Genomic DNA, 22,909 nt, shown 5'->3' on the forward strand with positions numbered 1-22,909 from the left:
TACCCTGCAATTTTGTAGTTTACCTTCTCCAGATTTCAGAGCCCCATTTCAGAATGAGTTATCATGTTCAACTAAAGTGAAATTCTGTCATTAGTCACAATTTTTCGAAGGTTCATCGACAGCATGTTGATTAATTAGCCTATTTGTGTGACAATACTCCATCTAAAATAGACCCATCCTTATTTCATTCTTGAATGTACTGCTTCAGGAACCCATTTCATGTACACTCCAGGCATGTGTCCTGCACAGCATTTGTTTACCCAGTCTATATGTAAATTTAAGTAATCCATTATTACTCATCTGTAATTTTCTACCTAGTTTGTCAAGTACCATCACATAGTTGTTGCCAACTTGTGTTCTGTTAAAACCCAAACAATGAGAGGTGAATCACTTGTGGTTAAAACTAAGACTGTATTAGATCAAATGTTTCCATGCCCAGCATTGCCACTACTTGCATACAAAGAACTCTCACCAGTGTTTGCTCCCCCTTGCTGTTTCTTGCCTCCAACCAAACAGTTCAGAAGATCTAAACATAATAGCAAAGATTCTCTGGAATACACTGACCATTGTTATTAACGGTGTTGTCTGTATAATCTTTCCCGTTTTGCTCATCTTGAGTATTTAAAAACAAAATAATACTGTTTGGATGTTCAATTTTCATTCTTTGGTTACCCTCAAGTCTGTTTTTTGTAATGGCAAGTAAATCAAGCCCATTCACCTCAGTCACTTGAAATCATCAAGCTTGTGAATCCTGCGTGCAGTCAGCTCATCTTTAATTCAACCCTTTAACATTTTTCATTTTGATCGTATATGAAGCTTGCTTTGTCTTATTGTCTTCTAATTTGGTGCACTACTTCATGTTGCCTGTTTAGTTTCCAAGCTAAGTCAACCTAAGCTCCATCTGATTCCATCACCCCCCCCTCTCCACAGCAACCAATCTTGCTTAAATCATCCCTAACTACATTGTGTACCTTCTTGAGGCTAATTTGACCTGATACTGTTGAGGTGTTACCTGTTCATATTGTATAGGTTCCATCTCTCCCAGAACTGGTTCTACAGTTGGGTTCGACATCACTTTTGTTGTGATGGTACCAGCATGAATGACAATTTCTGATTGTTCACACTCCTTCAGGACAATGTCCTACAACTGTTGCATGGCAAACTTGACCCTGATACCAGTGTTGCAACATGACCTAGAGTTATGTCTATGGCCACAAGAACAAACATCTGTCTGTACTTGTAACAACTGCACTCTTCTGAGAAATTACTGCCTTAGGAGAGTATCCAAGATGCTACATGAATTTAGCAAGTGTGACCCAGGAGACTTGTGCATTTAGCAGTCACCCATTTCCTAATTGCCTGCATGATCCTAACCTGTGGTGAGAGATTGTCTCCCGAAGCCTCTAGGTCTGTCTTCTGTGCGCCAGTCAATCTAACTGTCACTACTGTTCTGAAATCTGGACCTGAAGCTTGTAGAGCCACTGATGTTAAGCTGTGGGGCAGTCATCACTTGCCATGGGCTGTGTTCCACTTGAATGAGCTGCCTTGCCACACTTTAATTTTAACAACTGTTTATTGCAGTTACCACTTACTCACCAAGGAGTTCCTTCTGCACTTAGCTAAATACTCAAGGGTGGGAAGAAGAAAAGTCCATGTTCACAGAAATCTTCCTGCATCAAATCTTACCTGCTCAGTCTACTTAGTCTGCAGCCTTGTCGCTTACTAAGGAAGATAGGATAATCTAGATTTGAGTCAGTGCCAAGCATTAGTGTTGAAAAACTTAAGTAGTCACAAAATGTTGATTTGAAGAAAGGGGCAAGTGAGACTAATTTAACCCGGAATGCAAAAAGATTGTAAGAATGATCACGTGTATAGATGAAAGAATTTTCTCCTTGGATGCAGATATAAAAAAAATCATGGGAGTGACTGAAAGTCAGTTGGCACTAATATTTGGCATCTGCTCAGAATAGAAGACACATAGCAGAGGAAATGTCATCCTAAGGCTAATAAGAGGCACAACAGGCAGCAATTAACATCAACTTAGAAAATCTTAGAGAAACTCTGAACTGAAATCGAACAAATCATCATGAGCCGATGGTCTATGAATCTGCAAGAGATGGCTACTTAGATGTGCATATGTGGCTCCTCTGTTCTTGTACTTGGGAATTGTGAACTTTATTTTCTGTTGCCGTTTTTGTTCTTCCAAATAAAATTCATCTCTTCGTAGCTAATGAAATTAATGAAGGTATGTTTACCCATTCCTCTGGTTTCCCTGCTGTTTTTTTGAGCTCTGTCCCTATCTTATTCACAAAGCTTCCAGGTTTGGGCAGAATATCCTAAATTCCCTGATTCTAGAATAACTAGCAGATTTAATGTCTAAATAAATTGCCACGTAGTCAAGAAAGGAGTGTGAAAATAAATGAAGAAATTATGTTCTGTTAGACTGATTGTTAGTTGCCAAGTTATTCACATATTCAAGAGTTGGTATCAAGGACACAGATCAAGTTTAATGTAACCAAATGTGAGACCATTCCCTTGGTCGTAAGAAAAACAGAATATTTTTGCAGTGTGTGAACTTTGTAAATGTCAATATTTGGAAACTTGAGTAAGCTTTTGCAAGGGAAAGATCAGCAAATTAGGGCCTGTGAGCCTTCATTGAAAGGGGATTGACGTATGCTAAACAATCTTGCTGCACTTTCTAAGTGGGAAATCAAACAAGCCTGCTACCTACACCTGAAATTCCTTTCTGACAGGCTTTGAAGTGCTAAAAGTGTTACTTCAGCTACAGTAGTCAGATATGTTTTTACTCAAGTAATTGATTATAGGTTTCTGTCTTGCAAAGGTAAGTTGTTCATTGTGTTTGCCAGCATTATCTAAGAGTTCAGATTCATTTCTCCTATTGGGAGCAATGCTTTTCTGCATTAAAAACTGAAGAAACTGCTGTTCTTCAGCCTTCATGATTGTCCATCAGATTTGTGGTGTCCTCAATTCGATGAGAGAAGACTCCAGAGTAAATTATGCAATTGGCCACAGTGATATGTACATAACGTCTTTTAAGTTCGTTGAGGCTTTAAGAAGGAATGTAGCAATAATAGTGAGGGAGATTTGGTACTGGTCTCTGCAACAAAGAGCAAGAGTTCAGATAGTTTTGTTGTTTGCCCAGTGCCAGGATTTGGGCTTTGGGCTATTTGCTATGAGTTGGAGAAGAATTTTCAGTTGAGCAGGAGTGGATCTTGTGGTTGTGGACAACATCAGTACAAGCAAACAAAGAAAAAAAAAGTTCTGCTTGGCGTGATGAAAAGTGAGGTGCCAAACTAAAAAATAGACTTCAATGAAAATTTTCTTTGGCTTGCTACCTGTGTACCTGAAAATTGGAATAGGATGAATAAAATTCAAGATGTGATTGCCTGTCTCATACTAGTATGGGAGAAGTGGGTTTAAGTAATTGGTGCATTGGAAGCAGAACTGGGGCAAACAGGATTTATACCACATGGGACAGTGTATATGAACTATATTAAGACTCGTGTCTTGGTGAGCAGCAAAACGAAGAAGCTGAGGGGTTGCCATACTGAAGCATGGGATTGAGGGGTCTGGGTTAGGTAAATGTCATACGTCAAGGGGGTGAATTGAGACAGGAAGGTCAAATGCAAACATGGAAATGAAGGTTACAGAATAGCAGGAAGAGACTTGGAGAAGAACAGCTAACAGTATTTCAGCAGTCTAAGCTATTTCCAAAAAGAAAGCTCTGCAGCTGAATGTGCATTGCATTTATAACAAAATAAATGAATGATGGAGTCTAATGCTGAGAAATATGAAGTTTTGATAGGGAGAAAGGAAAAAAAAAAGCATTATATAAACAGCACAGTGCTGAATCTTAGGATGCAAAGGCATTTAGGTGTTCTAATGTATGTGCCATAAAATTGGCCTGCGAGTACAGCAAGTGATTGAAGCAGCTAATGGAATGCTGTTATTTATTAGGGAAAGAGTTGAATATAATAGTAATGTTATGCAGGATGTCGGTAAGATCTCATCTCAAATACATTTTTGTTGCAATTTTGCTTCCCTAATCTTTCGAAGGGTGTAAATGCAATGTAAACAGCTCAAAGGAGTTTTCATAGAATAATACATGGAATGAACAGATTGTCTTATGAGGAAATATTGGGCAAGTTAGCTATGTTTACACTGGAGTTGAGAAGAGGGATGGGCAATTTAAGCAAAATGTATAATAATCAATGTCTGGACGCAATGAACTTTGAAAGATTGTTTACTCTTCTGGGTGAATCCAGAGCTTGGGAGTTGTTTTGTAAAATTTAGATTTCGCTATTTCAGGACCGATGTGGGGAAATCTTGTGCAGCTTTGAAACTCTGTCTCAGAAGGTGGGGTAGGTGGTGTCATTGAATATTTTTAAGGTGGAGGTAGATTTGTGTTGGGCAAAGGAATATCAGATTATCGGGCTAGGAATGTGCAATTTTAAACAGACAGAGCAGCCATGGTCTTGTAGGAGAACAAGTTTGAGAGGCCAAATAACCGACGACTTGTATCTCTGCTCACTTAGATATTTGATGTCTTCCCACAGTCTTAGCCTCCATCCATGGAATAGCGTGGAAGAAAAGCTGGTTGAGGACGTGATGTTCATCTTGAAATTGGGCATTGTCTCCATAGTTTTAGCCTATTGACATGACCATCTACTTCCTTGTCTTTACACCTTGGGTCCACCACCTCGGGAGGCCTAATTCCATCCCTCTCAAGAATGAAAATATCATGCATGATTGGCTGTTTATAAGGAGATGATCTGGAATTTTTGTGACTCAATCTTCCCATTGCCTTGTCAAATTCAGCCCTATGTTCTCATTGTAGTTTTCAGTGAGACATGTATTCGTGCTCATTGTATTATCAAAATAGTTTATGGTAGTGCCTTTCCTGGGATGGCTAAGCTGTTTCAAATTCTGGATCAGTGGTGCTGGAAGAGCACAGCAATTCAGGCAGCATCCGAGGACGGGCAAAATCGACGTTTCGGGCAAAAGCCCTTCATCAGGATTAAAGGGTTAGGGTTAGTTTCAAATTGGCAACCTTGATCAAATTGACATGGTGAAAATTCTGGAATGCTTTTCTGAACAGTGCTGTGTCCCTATATTCAAAGGATTGCACTGGTTTAGCAAGACAGTCCAATACCAACTTTTCCAGACCAATTAATGCTAAAGAAATTAGAAGCTCCCAAATCCAGTGAATGACTTTTTTTTAAAAAAAAATTAACCTTTGCTTGCAAGTCTTTATGCATTGATCTCCATAGTTGCCTTTTTGCTGACAAGCAAATAAGGTTTCTGTTTCAAGGCCGAATTCAGGCCCACTGACTACACAAATAAACATTGACTTTCTGATCCACTTTTCATCACTGGGTGTTGAGGACTACTGCATTGAACAGTTCATTTGGCAGTAATTCTGACTGTCTAACTTGCATAAATTTGATGTATTTGAGCGGGTGAGCATAGCATTGAGACTGTTTGCGAAATAATTTGAAGTTAGATTCAGTTTTTAATATATTTTTATTAAGAAAAAATAGATTTTTAAGTATTAAAACAAATACAAAACAAGGCAATTCAAAACAGTATAAAAATAGTACAAAACTAAACCCAAATAATAAAAAAATTCTCCAACCCACCTTCCTGTACGAATGTATAAACATATATAGAGAAATATAAAATTAAAAAAAACCTAGACTAGCTATTTAACTAAATAAATAAATACCTGACAACAAACAAATAAATAGTAATAACTCAGCCCACCCAAACAAAACACTCATACGTTCACAGTTCCTCCTCCCTGGATATTGGACTCGTGAAACACAATCGTTACGGCTATATAAAAGCCCTTGTTAGTGTGGCAGATAAATCTGTGTTCAGGTATTTCAAAAAGGGTTGCCATGCCTTGTAAAAATTCTCAGTTTTGTGGTGTACCATATTTGTGAGAAAATCCAGGGGAATATGCTCCATAACAATCTTCTGCCAACACGACAGGCCTGGGGGTTTTTTGGATATCCAATCTAGCAAGATAGTTTTCCTTGCACAGAAGAGCGTAAAAATAGTGAAAAGTTTTTTTCTTATGTCATCTGGAGGAAATACAATGAATAGGTCCAAAAGGAGAGAAATAGGATCCTTCTCCACTCCTACACCTAAAATCTTCTCCATTGCACCTGCCACAGTGCTCCAATATGCTTGAAATCTGTCACAAGACCAAAGACAATGGGTAAGAGTGCCCGTGCAGACCTTGCACTTGGGACATGCTGAAGATACCCCTGGTTTTAATTTTGACAAACGGTCTGGGGCGAAGTGGACCCTGTGGAGAATCTTCAACTGTAAAGCATGGGTTTGATATCTTCCTTGCATTCTCCCAAATATCCTCCCAGGCCTCTGAAGAAACTTCAACACCCAGCCCTCTTTCCCACATCTTGCCGAGTCGATCAAACTCATCTGAGGTGACACCCCCCAATTGGTGATATAAAGTACTGACAGAGAGTGTACTCTTAGCCTTTAGTACCCCTCTTTTTATGTCAGATTTGTAGGGATCAGTCAAAAGTGTGGTTTTTGTTTTGAATAAAATCCTTAACTTGAAAAAAAACGAAAGAGGTCTCTGTTAGGTAACTCGTACTTCCGTACTAACTGATCGAAGGACATCATTATGTCTCTCTCAAGTAAATCACCCATGCAAGATACACCCCTAGCTGCCCAACTAAATCCTGAATCTATAATATCCAGTTGAAAACTTGGCATACCCACTAAAGGTGTAAACAAAGATGTTTTGCTAGTATTACCTTCCCTCTGCCGAATTGCCCTCCATGCTTTAACAGTATTGATGACTATTGGGTTATGGCAATATTCCCTAACTGTCCTCACCTTGTCCAAAAACAGCAAGGGGGCACCTTGCCTTGGGAGGCTTCGATATCTAGCCATATTGAAAGAGAGTCCCCACAAACCCAATCACTCACATAGGTCAAAAGCGAGCTTAATTGGTAATTTTTAATGTCCGGAAGGTCTACTCCCCCCAGTCTGTGAGGCAAATGCAGTTTGGCTAATTTAATGAGGGGCTGTTTACGGTGCCAGATAAAGGAGCTGAACCAACCATCCAGTCTCGTGGGTGTTTGTTTTTGTTGAAAATCAGAGGGAGCATCTGAACAGGGTATAGCAAACAAGGGAGAATATTCATCTTAATAAGCGCTATCCGATCCAACCACAAGACTGGAAGTGCCTCCCATCTTTGGAGATCTTGTTTAATTTTTTTCAAATAATTGAGTAAAATTGGCTTTGAACAGCCAATCCAGAACTGGAGTAATGAATATCCCCAAATACACACAAACCCCCTGTGACCACCTAAATGGGAATCTATAGTCACTCAAGAGCCAACCCTTTCGTAAGACCACTCATAGGCATAGCCTCTGATTTCGCAAAATTAATCTTCTACCCTGGAAAAAACGCCAAATGCGTGAATGCATTGTATCAGGCAAGGCACTGAAACTGCTGGATTTGTCAAGAAAATTAGAACACCGTCTGCATACAGTGGGATCTTATGTAATTTTGACCCTACTTCTGGAGCTGATATATTGAGATCCCCACGAATGGCCTCTGCCAACGGTTCAATCACAAACCTAAAAAGTAATGGTGAAAGGGGACAGCCCTGCCGGCTGCCCCTAGAAATATTAAAGTTGCTTGATCGTACCCCGTTGGTAATGACCGCCGCGAGAGGTACACTGTAGAGAACCTTTACCCATCTTATGAAAATGTCGCCCAGACCAAACTGGTCTAGAGTATAGAAAAGGTACAGCCACTCAACTCTGTCAAATGCCTTTTCTGCATCAAAAGAAATCACCAATCCCTGCATCTGCTGTTGGTATGCTTGAATTATGTTAAGCAGCCTCCTAACGTTATTGGAGGTTCTGCGACCCTTTATGAAGCCCGTCTGATCCTCTTTAATAATAGAGGGTAACACAGTCTCCAGCCTTAACGTGAGAGCCTTAAATGTGGACTTTAAGATCCTCTCTAAGGGTAAGATGGGCCTGTATGAAGCACAGTCTTCCAGATCCTTCCTGTTTTTAAGGATAAGTGAAATATTGACCTCTCTCAGAGATGGTGGGAGACAATCATGACTGTATGAATCATTAAACATATTCAACATCGAGCCTGACAGTATACTTATAAATTCCTTAGAATTCACTGGGAAGTCCGTCAGGACCGGGCGCCTTTCCACTCTGAAACTGCCTCAGAGCTTCCTGCACTTGTTGCTCTGATAATGGGGCATTGAGAAAGGACTGTTGTTCAGGAGTCACACCCGGGAGCTTCAGATCTCTAAAAAAGGATTCCATTTTGGCCTACCCCTCCTCACAATTCTCAGACTGATATAACTTAGTAGAATGTCTGGAATGCCACATTAATCGTTTTAGAATCGCATGTTAGGTTCCCAGACCCTTCGCTAATTGCTGTAATGGTTTGTGGGGCATTTCTCTTTCCGGCAAGGTATGCTAAGTATTTGCCTGTATAACCATGCTTGTATAATCTTTGCTTTGCAAAAGCCAGCTCCTTCTTCGCTGTCTGCGTGAGCATGGAATTCAGTGCAGACCGCAGTGCAGTAATCCTCTGTAGTTTGACCAACGAGGGTCTGTCAAAATAGGCCTTCTCGGCTGCCTTCAACTGTGATTTGAGGAGATGTTGCAGCTCACCCTTCTGCTGCTTCCTACTGGTGGAATATGAAATAACTAACCCCCTGGTATAAGCTTTGGCAGTTTCCCAGAGAACAGATGTGTTATCAATCAAGCCTATGTTATTGTCTAGGAATGCCCGAAATTCTCTAGAGAAATACTCCACAAACTTAATGTCCATGAGAATAAAGGGGTCCATTCACCAGTACCTTGAATCCACTGTAATATCCTTAACCATGAGGTACACTGGAGCATGATCAGAGATGGCAATATTACCAGTTGTGCAGGATGCCACCAGATCCAGGGTTACCGCAGGGGTCAGAAAAAAAAATCAATCCTCGTGTGACATCTATGTGGATTGGAGAAAAACGTGAAATCCCTACTTGTAGGATGGAGACACCTCCAAACGTCCACCAACCCTAATTCCCCACACAAACCCAATAACTGTTTAGTTTGTGCAGAGGGTATCGAGGGATCTTTAGGCAACCTGTCTACTGGTGGGGTCCGTGAGGCAGTTAAAATCTCCCCTATAATGATGTGCTGAGACTTGAGACTTATCAGTTTAGAAAAAGCATCTACCAAGAATTTAAGAGAATGAGCTGGGGGACAATAAACATTTAAAACACCATATTCTTCCCCATTTATCAAGGCTTTAAGAATTACAAACATCCTGTATGTGTCTTTAACATATTTCAACAATTTAAATGAGAGATTTTTTCCTCACCAGTATAGCCGCTCCCCTACTTCTGGTATTAAATGATGAAAAATAAACTCGGTCAAAGCCATTCTGCTGTAATTTCAGATGCTCCTTGTCATCCAAATGTGTCTCCTGTAACAAAGCACTATCCACCTTCTCTTTTCTAAGACTCAAGAGTACCTTCTTCCTCTTAATTGGTGAGTGACGTCCCTTGATATTCCAGGTACACCATTTAATCAAATCATTAGCCATCATCTTTTGCAGTTACATTTAAATTCCAGAGAGGAGGAACCCGAACCACAAATTGCTGAGCCATAGTGTCCCGTGGTCCACCAAATATAAAAACTACATAAACTAAAACTACTACATTTAACAAACATACAAAATTATTAAAAATAAAAAACAATAAAAACCAGAAAACAAACCAACATATAAAGCGCCAATAGTGCTGAGTAGAGGAACTCACCCCCTGCCCGGAGTGGGCATTGCCCGTCCCGAACTGCCCATAAATAGGCATCTAACCATCTCGACCACCTTCACTTCTCCCAGCTAGAGCCGCATTGCAAGCAGAAGCTAAAAAGAATAAACACCCCATAGAATATCAATATGAATAAAAAAAAAATTATTTTCTTTTTATAAAAAAAGGGGAATAAATACCCCACCCATCCTTTGGTATGTACTAACTTAGAAATTTAAAATGTTCGTCATAACCACCGCCAGACATAGTTTGAACCAAATTATTATCAATAGAGGGGGAAAAAAAGGAAAAAAAAAAGCTCCAACTGGATTTCCTCCATTTCTTTTACAGAATGGTAAACATATACCCAAGCAACAATATTTATACATACTACAATTGTTTAAATTAGATTAGTTTATCCACAAAGTCTCTTGCCTTCTCTGTGTCAGAGATGCATGGATCCATCTAAGGTGATCTGAAGCACTGTCGGATATCTCGGAGTACTGAATCCCAATCTCCTTCAGTCTTCTCTTGACACCGTCATACAATTTTCGTTTCTGGATCACCGTCGCTGACAAGTCCTGAAAAAACATGATCTTCGATCCCTCATAAATTAGGGCCTTTGGATCCTTCCCCTGGAGTCTGGAAGCCTCCATGACACTCTCCTTATCCCGGTAATGATGGAACCGTACCAGGAAAGGACGAGGGTGTTGACCTAGACCCGACCTCCGTGCTGCGATCCGGTGAGTCCTCTCTATCGTCAATCCTCTCATGCCAGCCTCCAAGTCCAGGAATTTCGGAAGCCAATCTTCAACAGATTTCTCAGGCCGCTCACCTTCCTTACCCTCAGACAGACCGATGATCTGAATGTTTTTTCTCCTGCCCCTGTTTTCAAGATCATCCACTTGGTCACGCAAATTATGAACCTGCGTCGTCAGGGCTTGGATCTCATCCTTGAATGAACTGGCATCAGCTTTCACCACTGTGACCCTGTGCTCCACCTCATCCGTCCTCTTCTCCAGATTTCCCAGCTGCTGCTCATGCTTCTGCAGCATGAGAGAGACTGGAGCCAGTTTCTCTTCAATCTGTTTCCCCAGCATCTTGCGAGATTTCGAGAGCTGGTTCACCAGGTCCTGGAGAGTAAACTGCTCCGAGGCTGCTGCAGGCTGAGCTGCAGACCTGGCCTCTGATGCACCTCCTCCATTTTTAGGCATTTCTGGACAGCTGAAAATACAGGTAAGTCAATTTTTAAATGTTTCTTGGGGCTCCACAATCTTTCCAACACCCCAAGAAATCCTGATTACCTGGGTTGGACGGGTTAAAGGACCGTCCTGCTCCTGCTGCGATGCGAAGCTCTGCAGTGTGATCTTCTCAGATCGCCGCCATCTTTGATCCCCCGAAGTTAGATTCAGTTTAACAAATGATTCTTTGTTTTAGGTATTTAGATGCAATATCATTTGATACCAATTATCAATATTTGTGTTCCCTTTCAACGCATCGGGTTTGAAATAATGGAAAGCACTTGAGATATTCCCATAGTTTACATCTTGAGGTCAGAGTTAGGTTTCATTTCAAAATTGAAACTTAGAATTTGCAGAAGTGTATCATCCAAATGAGAGTTTTGAAAATGATTTACGCCCTTAAGGGAACGTTTCACCTTTTTTCTTTGATAACTTGGACAAATGAAAGCTTCCTTCTAGGATGCAGTGATCAAGTTATCCTCTTCCCAGAGTCCTCCATCCTTCAGAGGAAATTGTGCTACCACACTGAAATCAGGCTGGCGCAAAAGCCTTTTCTTGTAAAATTAAAGTTCATGGGGTTGGGCATGGTGTATTTGAGATGGGTAGAGCATTTGTTAGCAGACTGGAAACAAAGTGTAGGAATTCATGGATCTTTTTTGAATGGCAGACAGTTACTACTGGGGCACCAGAGTGATTCCTGATAGGACACCTATTCGCATTGTACAGAAATGTACTTGAGAATTAAGTGTAATAGCTCAAAATTTGCAGATGACACAAAGCTGGGTGGATGAACTGTGAGGAGGGCATGTGTTGTAGTGTCATTTGGACAGGCTGAGTGAGTGGGCAAATACATTGCTGATGCAGTGGAATGTGGATACAATGTTATCCACTTTGGTAGTAAAAGTAGGAAGACAGATTTTTATTTGGTAAAAAGTTGAGAGGGGGGAATATTCAACAAGATCTGGGTGTTCTTGTGCACCAGTAACCTAAGGTAAGCAGGTGCAACAAGTAGTCGAGAAGGCAAATGAATGTTGGTCTTCATTGAGTGGTTTTGAGTGTTGGAGCAAGGAAGTTTTTTGTAATTATAAAGAACTTTAGGCCATTCTTGGAATATTATGTGCAGTTTTGGTCTCCTTATCTGAGGGAGTGCTGCAAAGAATTACAAGTTTCAGTCCAGAGATGGTGAGACTGATATATAAAGAGCAGTTTAGTTGATTCAGGATTATATTCACTGGAGTTTAGAAGAATGGAGGGGATCTCTTAGAAAAGCATAAAATGCTACAGGACTCGACCGGGTTAAATGCAGGAAGGATGTTCCCAATGGTGGATGATTCCAGACCTATTTGTCATAATTCAACAATAAGGAAAAAAGTTTTAGGACAGATCAGGAGAATTTTCTTCAACCAGAGAGTGCTGAGCCTTTTTTAATTCACTGTTGCAGTGGTTGAGGCCAAAACATTGGGTTTTCAGGACAGGAGATAGATATGTTTTTTCTGGTTTAAAGGGACATGGAAGAGGGAGGGATCACGGTACTGAGCTTGATGGACGCACACTAGATTGGTGGAGCAGGCTTAAGGGTCAAATGGCCTACTCCTTATATCTTCTATTTCTTGGAGAACTACTGAGGGGAAGCATTGCTATATACCCTGTCTTCAAGTGTAATATCATGCCATTGGTGTTCATCAGTGCAGTTATGACTTGCTTTTAATGTTTCACCTTGATGTAAAACATTCAAAACATAGACACATTCTCATTTGCTTTCATCACAATGAATCATTGTCTATCCCACATGGGCACGTTGTTAGGCAAAGATAGTGGGACTTAGGGACATCACCTAAAAGCTGTTGATGTTGGAGTTGAATGAAAATACAAAAATTTGATTTTTTGATGGGCATGGTTAATAAGGATGGGGTTAAAATGCGGATCAACACTAACTGAATAAAGAAAAGGCTCCGAAATGAACAGCCATCCCTCAGTTTCTCACTTCCAGCTAGGTTTGAGTTGCAAGTGTCTGATTTGGTTCTTGTTTCTTTGATTCTGTGTTTTGTTGACAGAGTGAAGGAAGAGCCTGACGAAGGGTCATTGGACCAGAAACATTAACTTTGGTTTCTCTTCACAGATGCTACAAAACCTGTTGAGCTTTTCCACCAACTTCTGTTTTTTATTTCTCATTTAAAGCATACACAGTTCTTTTGGTTGTTAGTTAGATTACCATTGTCGTGTGAGTGCCAGCATGTTGTCTCACCTAGTTTCTGTCCTTAAACTCTGTAATTAGGACCGAGGAAAAAAAATCAATTTTTGCTTCTCTTTAGATGAATCATGAATAAGATCAATCCTGCCAGACCTAAGGGCTGTGCACTCGTTAGACAAATGACTCGTGGTTGTTTAACTTGAGGTCTATCTTCTCTCCACTGAGAGCAGAGATTGAGAAGCAGAGTCCTTCATGGTAACCTCAGCCAGCATGGGAATTGAACCTACATATCATTGCAATAATAAGGACAAATGAAATATGGTTGCAAGGCATACAAGCTCTGTTTGCTGCCATTTTAAACTGATTCATTTGTAATTAAATCAATAATAGTTGCATTGTATAAAAGATTTGACAGTCTGATTAAAATGCTTTGTCGAGAGAATGAAATGTGATGCTATCGGTGACCTTGAGTATAAATTTTGAGGCAGATGGGCCTGTTTCATAACTCATGTGGATAATATTGTTTTCGAATGTTTCTCCTGTGTTTTGGATAAAAACAAAGTGGTTTTGACAAAGCTGAATCTGTTTTTGGCCTCAAACTATATTTTATGCTAATGATGGGACAAAAATTCACTTTTCCTTTTCCCATAGTGGGAATCAGTCATGCAGCGCCGACAGCAAAGTAAAGCACAATGATACAGACCCATGCTGGGGATCAGTTAGACGCATCGATGCCTACAGGATTTTTCTGGTGAGTGAGCAAACTACAACACTGGCAGCAACTTTCAAATCTAAGAAGTGATCACTCCAATTTCATCCTGAGCCTTTTGTCACTTGAACTCTTTAAACCCAACGGTGAAACCATAGGCTTAAAGCTGAAAACATTTGAATTGCAGCTGACAGTAGGTGAGTGGCAGAAAGCTGATCAGTGAGAGGGGCATTAGTGAAATGCTGGGAATCAGGAAACCACAATTGGGAATTAGAAAGGGACAGCCATGTGGCAGGAGAGCAGTGGAGAGTTTTACTGCATCTGCCTTTTATAATTTAATGACTTAACTAGATCACCCTTCACACATTCAATATGAAGGGAACAGAAACCCAAGTTAAGGCAACCTGTCCTCCCTCATTAACTTTCAATAACGTTCTTTTGTGAATTAGCTTAACCCACGACATTCTCCTCTCTGGCAATCTGTTGCAATAATCTTTTAGGATGGAATCTGCTGTTTTGACTATGGTCCATGGGTCACTGCTGGACTGGTGACATGAATAATTCCACTTGTCCTCCAGAATGGTCCAGCAAGGCTGTTAGCAAGACAATAGTTCATCAACACATTCTCAAGGACAAGTAATAAATACTGGCTTTGAGCGAATCCTGCTATTTATGATCATCTGGAATTAGTCACTTAATTTTGCAAGCTTTTAATCTGAGTTATTTCATTAACTGAATTTAAATTTCACAACTGTTATAGTGGGCATTTGCAAGCTAAGTAAGATAACCGCTATCCTAATGATCATTTGCAAGCTAAGTAAGATAACCGCTATCCTAATGATTTATGTATGATCTTTAAAATAGTAAAAGGTGCTGTGCCACTGTGTAGGAATGTTGCCAAAACAATTTGGTGTTCACATGTGTTTCCATCTGATGGAAAGCTTCCTCAAAGAGATATTAAGATCTTTGAAAAGAAGCAAAAGGTATTGGGGTGAATTGAGTTTGGAGCCTTCACAGTTGTTCTACAGGCCCCAATGGTATAGTGCTTAATATAGCTGATTGTACGTGAGTACGCATCCACAGGGCTTGCTCTGCAAACAGCAAACCTATTCATGTTTAGGAGGTCAGAGCACTTCAACATGTGGGTTTATACAAATATAACTCCTACAGTAATTTTTCAGAAAGCTGCTTGAAAGTATGATTGTGTCCAAGTATGAAATCCAGCAATCTCCATATGGAATGTTATACTTTTCCTAAATGTCCACACCGGAATATCTTAGTCTGAAGTGCTGCTCTCCTATGAATGAGTTTGATTGTGAAATTTTAGATGTATTCTCTGATTGAAATCAAGTTGGGTATTAGTGATATTAAAATGACAAAGCCAATGGTTTATGCTTCTAGCTGTCATATGCTACATTAAGGGATTTGTCTGCATATAGCTTTTGAACCACCTACTTTGATTAACTTGTCCTTGCCTCTAAGTGACATAGAGAGCTGTACAGCATGGCAACAGAACCTTTGGCCTAACTTGTCCATGCTTCCAGATATCCTAAATAAATCTAGACCTATTGGTGAGGATTTGGCCCATATACCCCTCAACCCTTCGTATTCATATACCCATCCAGATGCCTTTTGAATATTGTAATTGTACCAGCCTCCACTGCTTCTTCTGGAAGCTCATTACAAACACGCACCATTCTCTACATGAAAAGGTTGCCCCTGTGGTCCCTTTTTAAATCGTTCCCCCTTGCTTAAGCCTATACCTCCTAGTTCTGGGCTCCCTCACCCTGGGGCAAAGACCTTAGCTATTCACTCTGCCTCTGCCCCTTATGACTTTATGAACCTCTCTAAGGTGCCTACTGAGCCTCCACAGCTCCAGGGAAAACAGCCCCAGCCTATTCAGCCTCTTCTTACAGCTCAAATCCTCCAAGCCTGGCAATATCCTTGTAAATCTTTTCTGAACCCTTTCAAGTTCCACAAGCATCCTTCCAATGGGAAGGAGACCAGAAGTGTACACAATATTCCAACAGTGGCTTAACCAACACCCTGCACAGCTGCAACATGACCTCCTAACTCATATACTCAATGCACTGACTAACAAAGGCAAGCATACCCAATGCTGCCTTCACTATCCTGCCTACCTGAGACTCTACTTTCAAGGAACTATGAACCTGTACTTCAAGGTCTCTTTGTTCAGTAACATTCCCCAGGACTCTACTATTAAGTGTATAAACCCTGCTCTGATTTGCCTTTCCAACATGCAGCACCTCTCAGTTATCAAAATTAATTTACATCTGACACTCCTCAGCCCAGCAGCCCATCTGATTTGAAAACCTTTTTGTGGAGTGTTAAACTTCACTCCTCCCTAATCCTAAATTTTCTAGCCAGTGGAACTGTATTTCTTTCTTTCAATCTGCCTGTCTGTTTTCCTCACAACTTAAACTCGAGATCAAAGCAGTTAACTTTCTAAACTACAAGAAAACAACCCTAGCTTGTGTTATCCTTCTTCGTCACTTCATTCTGTCGAATGTATACTGCAGTCACTAAAGATTTTTGTTTTGACTATTGTTGCAACCAAGCTTGTACAATTTGAATTGGTTAGAATATCTTGTATTGCTCTTGTTTAGCTGGTAACTCCAATGTTCAAATGTGATGTATGTGGCTTCTGGATTAGGTTGTAGGTGAGGCCCTATTTTGATTCAAAAAGGGAGATGAAGATAAACTGGGAAATTACAGACCAGTTGGTTTAAACCAGGTGTGGAAAAGTTTCCTTGAAATTCCTAATTCCTAATGAAATTAGTTAGCACTTTGGAATACTTCACTTAAGGACTGCTGGCTGTGATTTCTTTCATTTATATTGGATCAAACTAAAATTTTTGAGGTGAATGTTGATTAGAATGCAATCAACAAGTTTTTTGAAATGGCTTCAATAACCGGCTCATGGAAAAACCTGGGAGTTTGACTTGAGTAAATATCATTTTGAAAAGCAGGTTGCTTCATGAAAAAGTACAAGATGATAGTAAGAGGTTCAAGGGAATTCGTGTAGACTTATTTCTTCTTGTAAATAATTGGGAGCATAATGTTGAAATAAACAGCAAACAAGTGTAGTTAGGCAGTCTTTGGTGAAGAAAGCCAAAGCGCTCTTGGATTCTCTCATGGTTAACAAATTATCACTGCATCCTTTGATTTTATATGATTTTAATAGTTGGGTCATGCCATAGAACTGTGCAGAGTAATAAAGCTATAGTCAATGCATAGCTCTATTTTTGTTTTTGTTGGGATTCATTTAACATTTCTTCTGTTTTCCACCTTTTACCTTTAAAGGCCCATTGTTTGCCAACTTGTAAAGTGTATTTGAATCTTTTACGTTTATTGCTAGTTTATGCAGGCAATGTTCCCACCCCTAGTTTTAATAACCTTTGCAGATTTCTCCAATCCTTGGGTTGCACTCTTGGCAGTGTAATAAACCTTTTTTTTTATTATTCAGCCTAATAAACTTTTCCATTAAAGTTTTAATTTCTCAATTAAATATCAAATGAGAATTAGAAAATATTGCTTTTCTTACCATAGCTTATCTACTATCCTTTTTTCACCTAATTTCCTAATCCACCTTAATTTTTCATTCATATGTATCTCCACTTCATACCTATGTAATAAAACCAGAAAATATTGTAGGAACTCAACAAGCCTGGCAGCATCTTGAAGAGAAACAGTTAACATTTAGAGTCTGACATGACTCTCTAAACAGCATCAGCAGTGTTTTGATTTTATTTCAATCTTCGTTGCTATGTATTTGACTGTGTGTTTCTGAACTGGAGACACATTGGAACAGGAGTAGGCCATTCAGCCCCTTGCCTGCTTTGCCATTCAATCACGCCATGGTTGATCTGTGGTCTAACTCTATGTGCCTGCCTTGAGCCCATATCCCTTGAAGGGTCACTGGACTTGAAATATTAACTGTATTTTCTCTTCATGGATGTTGCAAGACGTGCTGAGTTTCTGCAGCAATTTCTGTTCTCCTGTCCCTTGATCCTCTTAATAAAAGCGTGTCCATTTCGGATTTCAACTTAACAGTTGAATTAACATCAATTGCTGTTTGAAGAAGAACATTCCAAACATCCACTACTCTTTGCATGTGGAAGTGCTTTCTAATCTCCCTCCTGAATGACCTGGCCTTAATTCTGGAATCTTCAACTAGTGGAAATAGTCTACTTTTATTTCTATTAATATCCTGAAGATCTTGATTAGATCACTTATTAACCTTCTAAATTCTAGAGCATAAAAGCCTAATTTATCTAATCCCTCCTCAAACTTGACCCCTGAAGTCCAGGGAGTTGTAACTCTATGTTGAACACTGTCTGAGGCCAAAACATCCTTGCTAAGATATGATGCCCCAATCTGCTTTCAGTACTGTAAGAAAGGTCTAACTAGCATTTTATAGAACTGCACCATCACGTCTCCATCCTAAAATTTCAGAATACAATCTGAACCCTTTATTCCAGCCTTTAAGATATGTCGGCTAGCGTTCCGTTAGTCATATTGACTATTTTCTGCATCTGATTGTGGCATTCTGAAAAACTGTGCACCTGATCACCCCCAAATCTGGTTAGACATCCACGGTATTTAACTTTGTCTTCTAAAAAAACAAAGCACCCTGATGTACCCTTTTTATTTTGTGTGAATAAAAGTTAAAATCCATCTGCTGCAACTTTACGCATTAGCCTAATCTATCTGTATTCTGTTAAAATTTTAGGCTGTCATCAACATTGTCTACAACATCCGTATGAACTTGATGCAAATTTTAATATGATCATTCTTTCATAAAGCATCCCTTACTGGGCGATTACTAGTTAATCCTGTATTATTAATTTAAGACCGGATCCAATTAACAGCTTCCCTGTTGCATTGTTCTAGGAAGTTGTGTTGAACACTGAATTTGTCCTTTGAATTATTTTATTTGTTTGATCCATTCTATGAAGATTAAAGTGCAGTGCAATAACTACATTTTTCTTTGGTACATGCTTCAATTTCCTGGTGAATAATCTGATAATGCAGCTAGGCCTAAAAATCACACCAACTTGCGTTTTTTTTGTCCCTTGTTGTTTTTAACCTTTAATTATACTGATTCTGCTGACTGGTTTTTCTGAGTGAAGAGGTTTCCTTATGTCCATCATAATATGCTTTATTACCAGTTCTATCACCCTGGTCTTTTCTATTCTTTTCTCTTTGAAAAGATGTGTATGCTAGAATACTTTCAAACCTTGATCATGTTGTAACTATACCTCTCCAATGGTGATTAAATCAGATCCATTTATCCCTATTGCTTTGTCCATCTTGATAGGGCTACTTCGTGCATTTAAATAACGCACCTTAACATTATATCTTTATACCTTGCTTTGATCTTATTCACTTCACTATTAATGTTGAAATCCCTGTTCCTTGCTGTAACATGCTGCTTTTCTTCAGCCAGTTGGCTACTCTGCACTGTGGCTTGATTTTTCTCAACATTTTATGCATGTCCTCTCATCTACCGTCTTTTTTTTCTCCCCCCCCCCCCAGTTTAAAGTACTGTTTGCAGCCCAAGATATTTGATTTGTCAGTACATTGCTTGATATAAGTGTAAACTGTCCATTGGATCCCCTTCCTCTTTCCCAGTAATCAGTGCCCAGTTAATCAAAATCCCTATCTCCCACACCATTCTTAGAGCTATACATATAACTGTGATCAATTTGGCCTCTGCAATTTTCATTTGGCTCAGCTGTTAGTCCAGGATTATTAATTTTGACTCTACTCAAACTCTGTGAATTTTCTTCCTTGTATGTGTCAGTTACTCATGAGGAACGCAATGATTGGACAAATTGCCTTCTATTCAAGTTCATCTCCAGTTGAGATGTTCTTATGCAAGCACTGGACAGGAAATGCAATGCCTAGAATTCCCAGTTTGTGTTGTCTCTGAATTCATTCCCCCCCCGCCCCCCCCGCATGCATACATACCTACCCTGTCAATTCCTATAAGACCTCTTTTTCCTCTTTGAATGAAGTAACTCCTCCTTCTGAACTCCAGAGAATATAGACACAGTGTGTTTAATCTATCTTTGGGCAATCCCTCCATCCCAGGAACTGATTTGGTGAACCTTTCTTGCATTCTGTCTCCTGGAAAACGTGTCTTCCTTTTGGTAAGGAAACCAAAACTGCGCACTCGATGCCAGGTGTGGTTCTAACAAGTCATTAAGATTATATAAGGCAACCTTACTCCTATACGTAACTGCTCTTCTCAAGACCAATGTACCATATGCTGTCTTAACAGTTTGTAAATCTTAAAGTCAGTGGGCGGCACGGTGGCACAGTGGTTAGCACTGCTGCCTCACAGGGCCAGAGACCCGGGTTCAATTCCCGCCTCAGGAGACTGACTGTGTGGAGTTTGCACATTCTCCCCGTGTCTGCATGGGTTTCCGGTTTCCTCCCACAGTCCAAAGATGTGCAAGTCAGGTGAATTGGCCATGCTAAATTGCCTGTAGTGTTAGGTAAGGGGTAAATGTAGGGGTATGGGTGGGTTGCGCTTTGGCGGGGTGGTGTGGACTTGTTGGGCCGAAAGGCCTGTTTCTGACTGTAAGTCATCTAAAAAAGGTGTACAGCATAGAAACAAACCATTTCTATACATTTGATTACATTTAAGAACTGGTTAGAGATGTGAAGCAAATTGGGTGCAAATGTTAAGCTCAAAAGAAAATTAGTTTCGTTTTAAGCACTTGGAGGTGGAATTTAATTTTAATTTCAATTTTGAAGGACACTTGTGTAATTGAAATTGAGCTGAAGGCCCCTTGGTAGTAAAGTTTTCACAGTTGGTGTTCGGTTTTAGGTAAAGTGCAGATGGTTGAAGAAGATTATCACAGTCAGAACTGTACTTCTGCACTGAATTATGAGACAAGCAAGTGTTGTAAACCTCATTAGGGAAACGACTGGTATCGTGCAAGATATCATGATTAGAATATTGAATAGTCCCAGTGTGCGCCATCTAAAACTGTGAAATTGTAGATCACTGCTAAATGACAAAGCTCTCCATTAGCAAATTGGATACTTGGTGATGTGTGTGTCTGTTTTTGTAAGGATTACTCTGTTGCTAACTACTTTGTTAGGGTGTGTGTGTTGCTGATAGATCAGTATTTATTGCCCATCCCTAATTGCCTTAAAAAGTGGTGGTTAGCTGTTTACTTAAATTGCTGCATTCCATCGTACAAGTACACCCCAAGTACAGTTATAGTGGAATTCAAGGGTTTTGATGTACAGGCATTGAAGGAATGGCAATTGTATTTCCAAGTCAGGATGGTGTTTAACTTGGAGGATTTGTCTATGGTGGTGTTCCCATGTATCTGTTGTCCTTGACCTTGTAATTTTGCTCAGATTCCTTGATGCTGCCTTAATGTTGATGGCAGTCACTTGGCTCCTCTCTTGACTTTTTTTGTCTAAGTCTGTAGTGATGTCAAGGGGGTGATTATTCTACCAGGATCAGACTTTATTTTGGTGAAGTTTTATTTGTGAGCAAGTGCTGCTTGATAACGCTCTAATCCTCTCCATCACTTTGCTGATTTAAAATATGCTGCAGTAATATTTGCGTAGGTTGGACTGCTCTTTTTGTGAATAGGATATAATTTTCCAGATTTTGGGTAGATGGAAGACAGATGTTGCAGTTGCCCTGGAATGACTTGGCTGTGTGTGTGGGTAGTTCTGGATAAATCCTCAATATTAATGATGAAATGTTGTCAGAGCCCACAGCATTGCTATTATTCTGTTCGTTCAGCTGTTTCTTGATGTCACATGGAGTGAATAAAATTGGCTGAAGCATACCATCTATGATACTTGGGACTTCAGGTGGAGGCAAATCTTTCAGTCTTTCCTTTTTGTATAATATGCTGTGCATCCCATCATTTGAGGATGGAGTTTTGTGGAGCCTCCACCTCAGGTCAATTATTTCTCCACCACCATTAACGTCTGAAAGTGACAGGACTGCAGGGCTTAGATCTCATTCGTTGGTTGTGGTATCGCTTCATGCTGTTTCTGCTGTTTGGCTTGCAAGTAGTCCTGAGCGTAGCTTCACAAGGTTGCCACCTCACCTTTCTCTGGTGTTGCTCCGAGCATGTCCTCTTGCACTGTTATTCAAACCAGTGTTAAAAACCTGGCTTGATGGTCATGATGTATGATGTTATGCTTGGCAATTGGATTACAGATTGTGGTTGAATAAAAAGGCCCCATTTAACAATTGGTATCTTGCAACATAATGGAATATATCATCAAAGTAAAAGTCAGACCTTGCTGAGTGGTCACCCTTATCAATGCTGTCATGAACAGATGTGTTGGTGATGGGTAGTTGGTTGAGGATGAGGTCAAGAAGATTTTTTTCCTTTTATTCATTCACTCCCTGCCATAACCCAGTTCAGCAGGGATACCTTTCAGGACTTCGTTGTCTCAGCCTCTAGTGGTGCTACTGTGATGCTTCTAGTCATTTGTGAATGTAAATTGAAATACATGTCTGAGGTCCAGACTTCAAATCATCGTTCAGACTTAGATTCTAAATTATATCACAATGACGTGCTGCATTTCTACACTGCAGCCTCCATAGACTGCATTGTTTGAACATAGTGAACAGCTCTCAGAAGGGTAGTTCATACATGTAGAATCCCTATTTTCTCAGTACATGGAGTAACTTCTGCAATGCTGAGAAGTGGAGAGCTGGATGTCAACACTTAAGTGAGCATTAGAATTAAAATGTGGCATAAAACAAATTGAGAGAGAAACTCAGCAGCTCTGGCAGCATCCATTGAGAGAGAAAAAGTGGTTAATCTTTCAAAATCAATTGGACTCTTGTCCAACATATGTACCGTAAATGCTGACTCGCTCTCCCCCTCGCTCGCCCCCCCCCCCCCTCGCTC

General features: G+C 40.0%; 1 protein-coding gene across 1 annotated transcript in view; it reads left to right on the forward strand.

Moving 5' to 3' along the window:
* The window catches only part of tmem104 (transmembrane protein 104), a 205,363-nt gene that overhangs the window by 75,990 nt on the left and 106,464 nt on the right, over positions 1-22,909 (forward strand). The window contains exon 6 of the mRNA XM_043714560.1: positions 13,925-14,024. Within this exon, the coding sequence (XP_043570495.1) occupies positions 13,925-14,024 (100 nt within the window). The remainder of the gene's footprint in view (positions 1-13,924; positions 14,025-22,909) is intronic.

The sequence above is a fragment of the Chiloscyllium plagiosum genome, chromosome 24, assembly GCF_004010195.1.
Source record: "Chiloscyllium plagiosum isolate BGI_BamShark_2017 chromosome 24, ASM401019v2, whole genome shotgun sequence".
Taxonomy (NCBI): Eukaryota; Metazoa; Chordata; class Chondrichthyes; order Orectolobiformes; family Hemiscylliidae; genus Chiloscyllium; species Chiloscyllium plagiosum.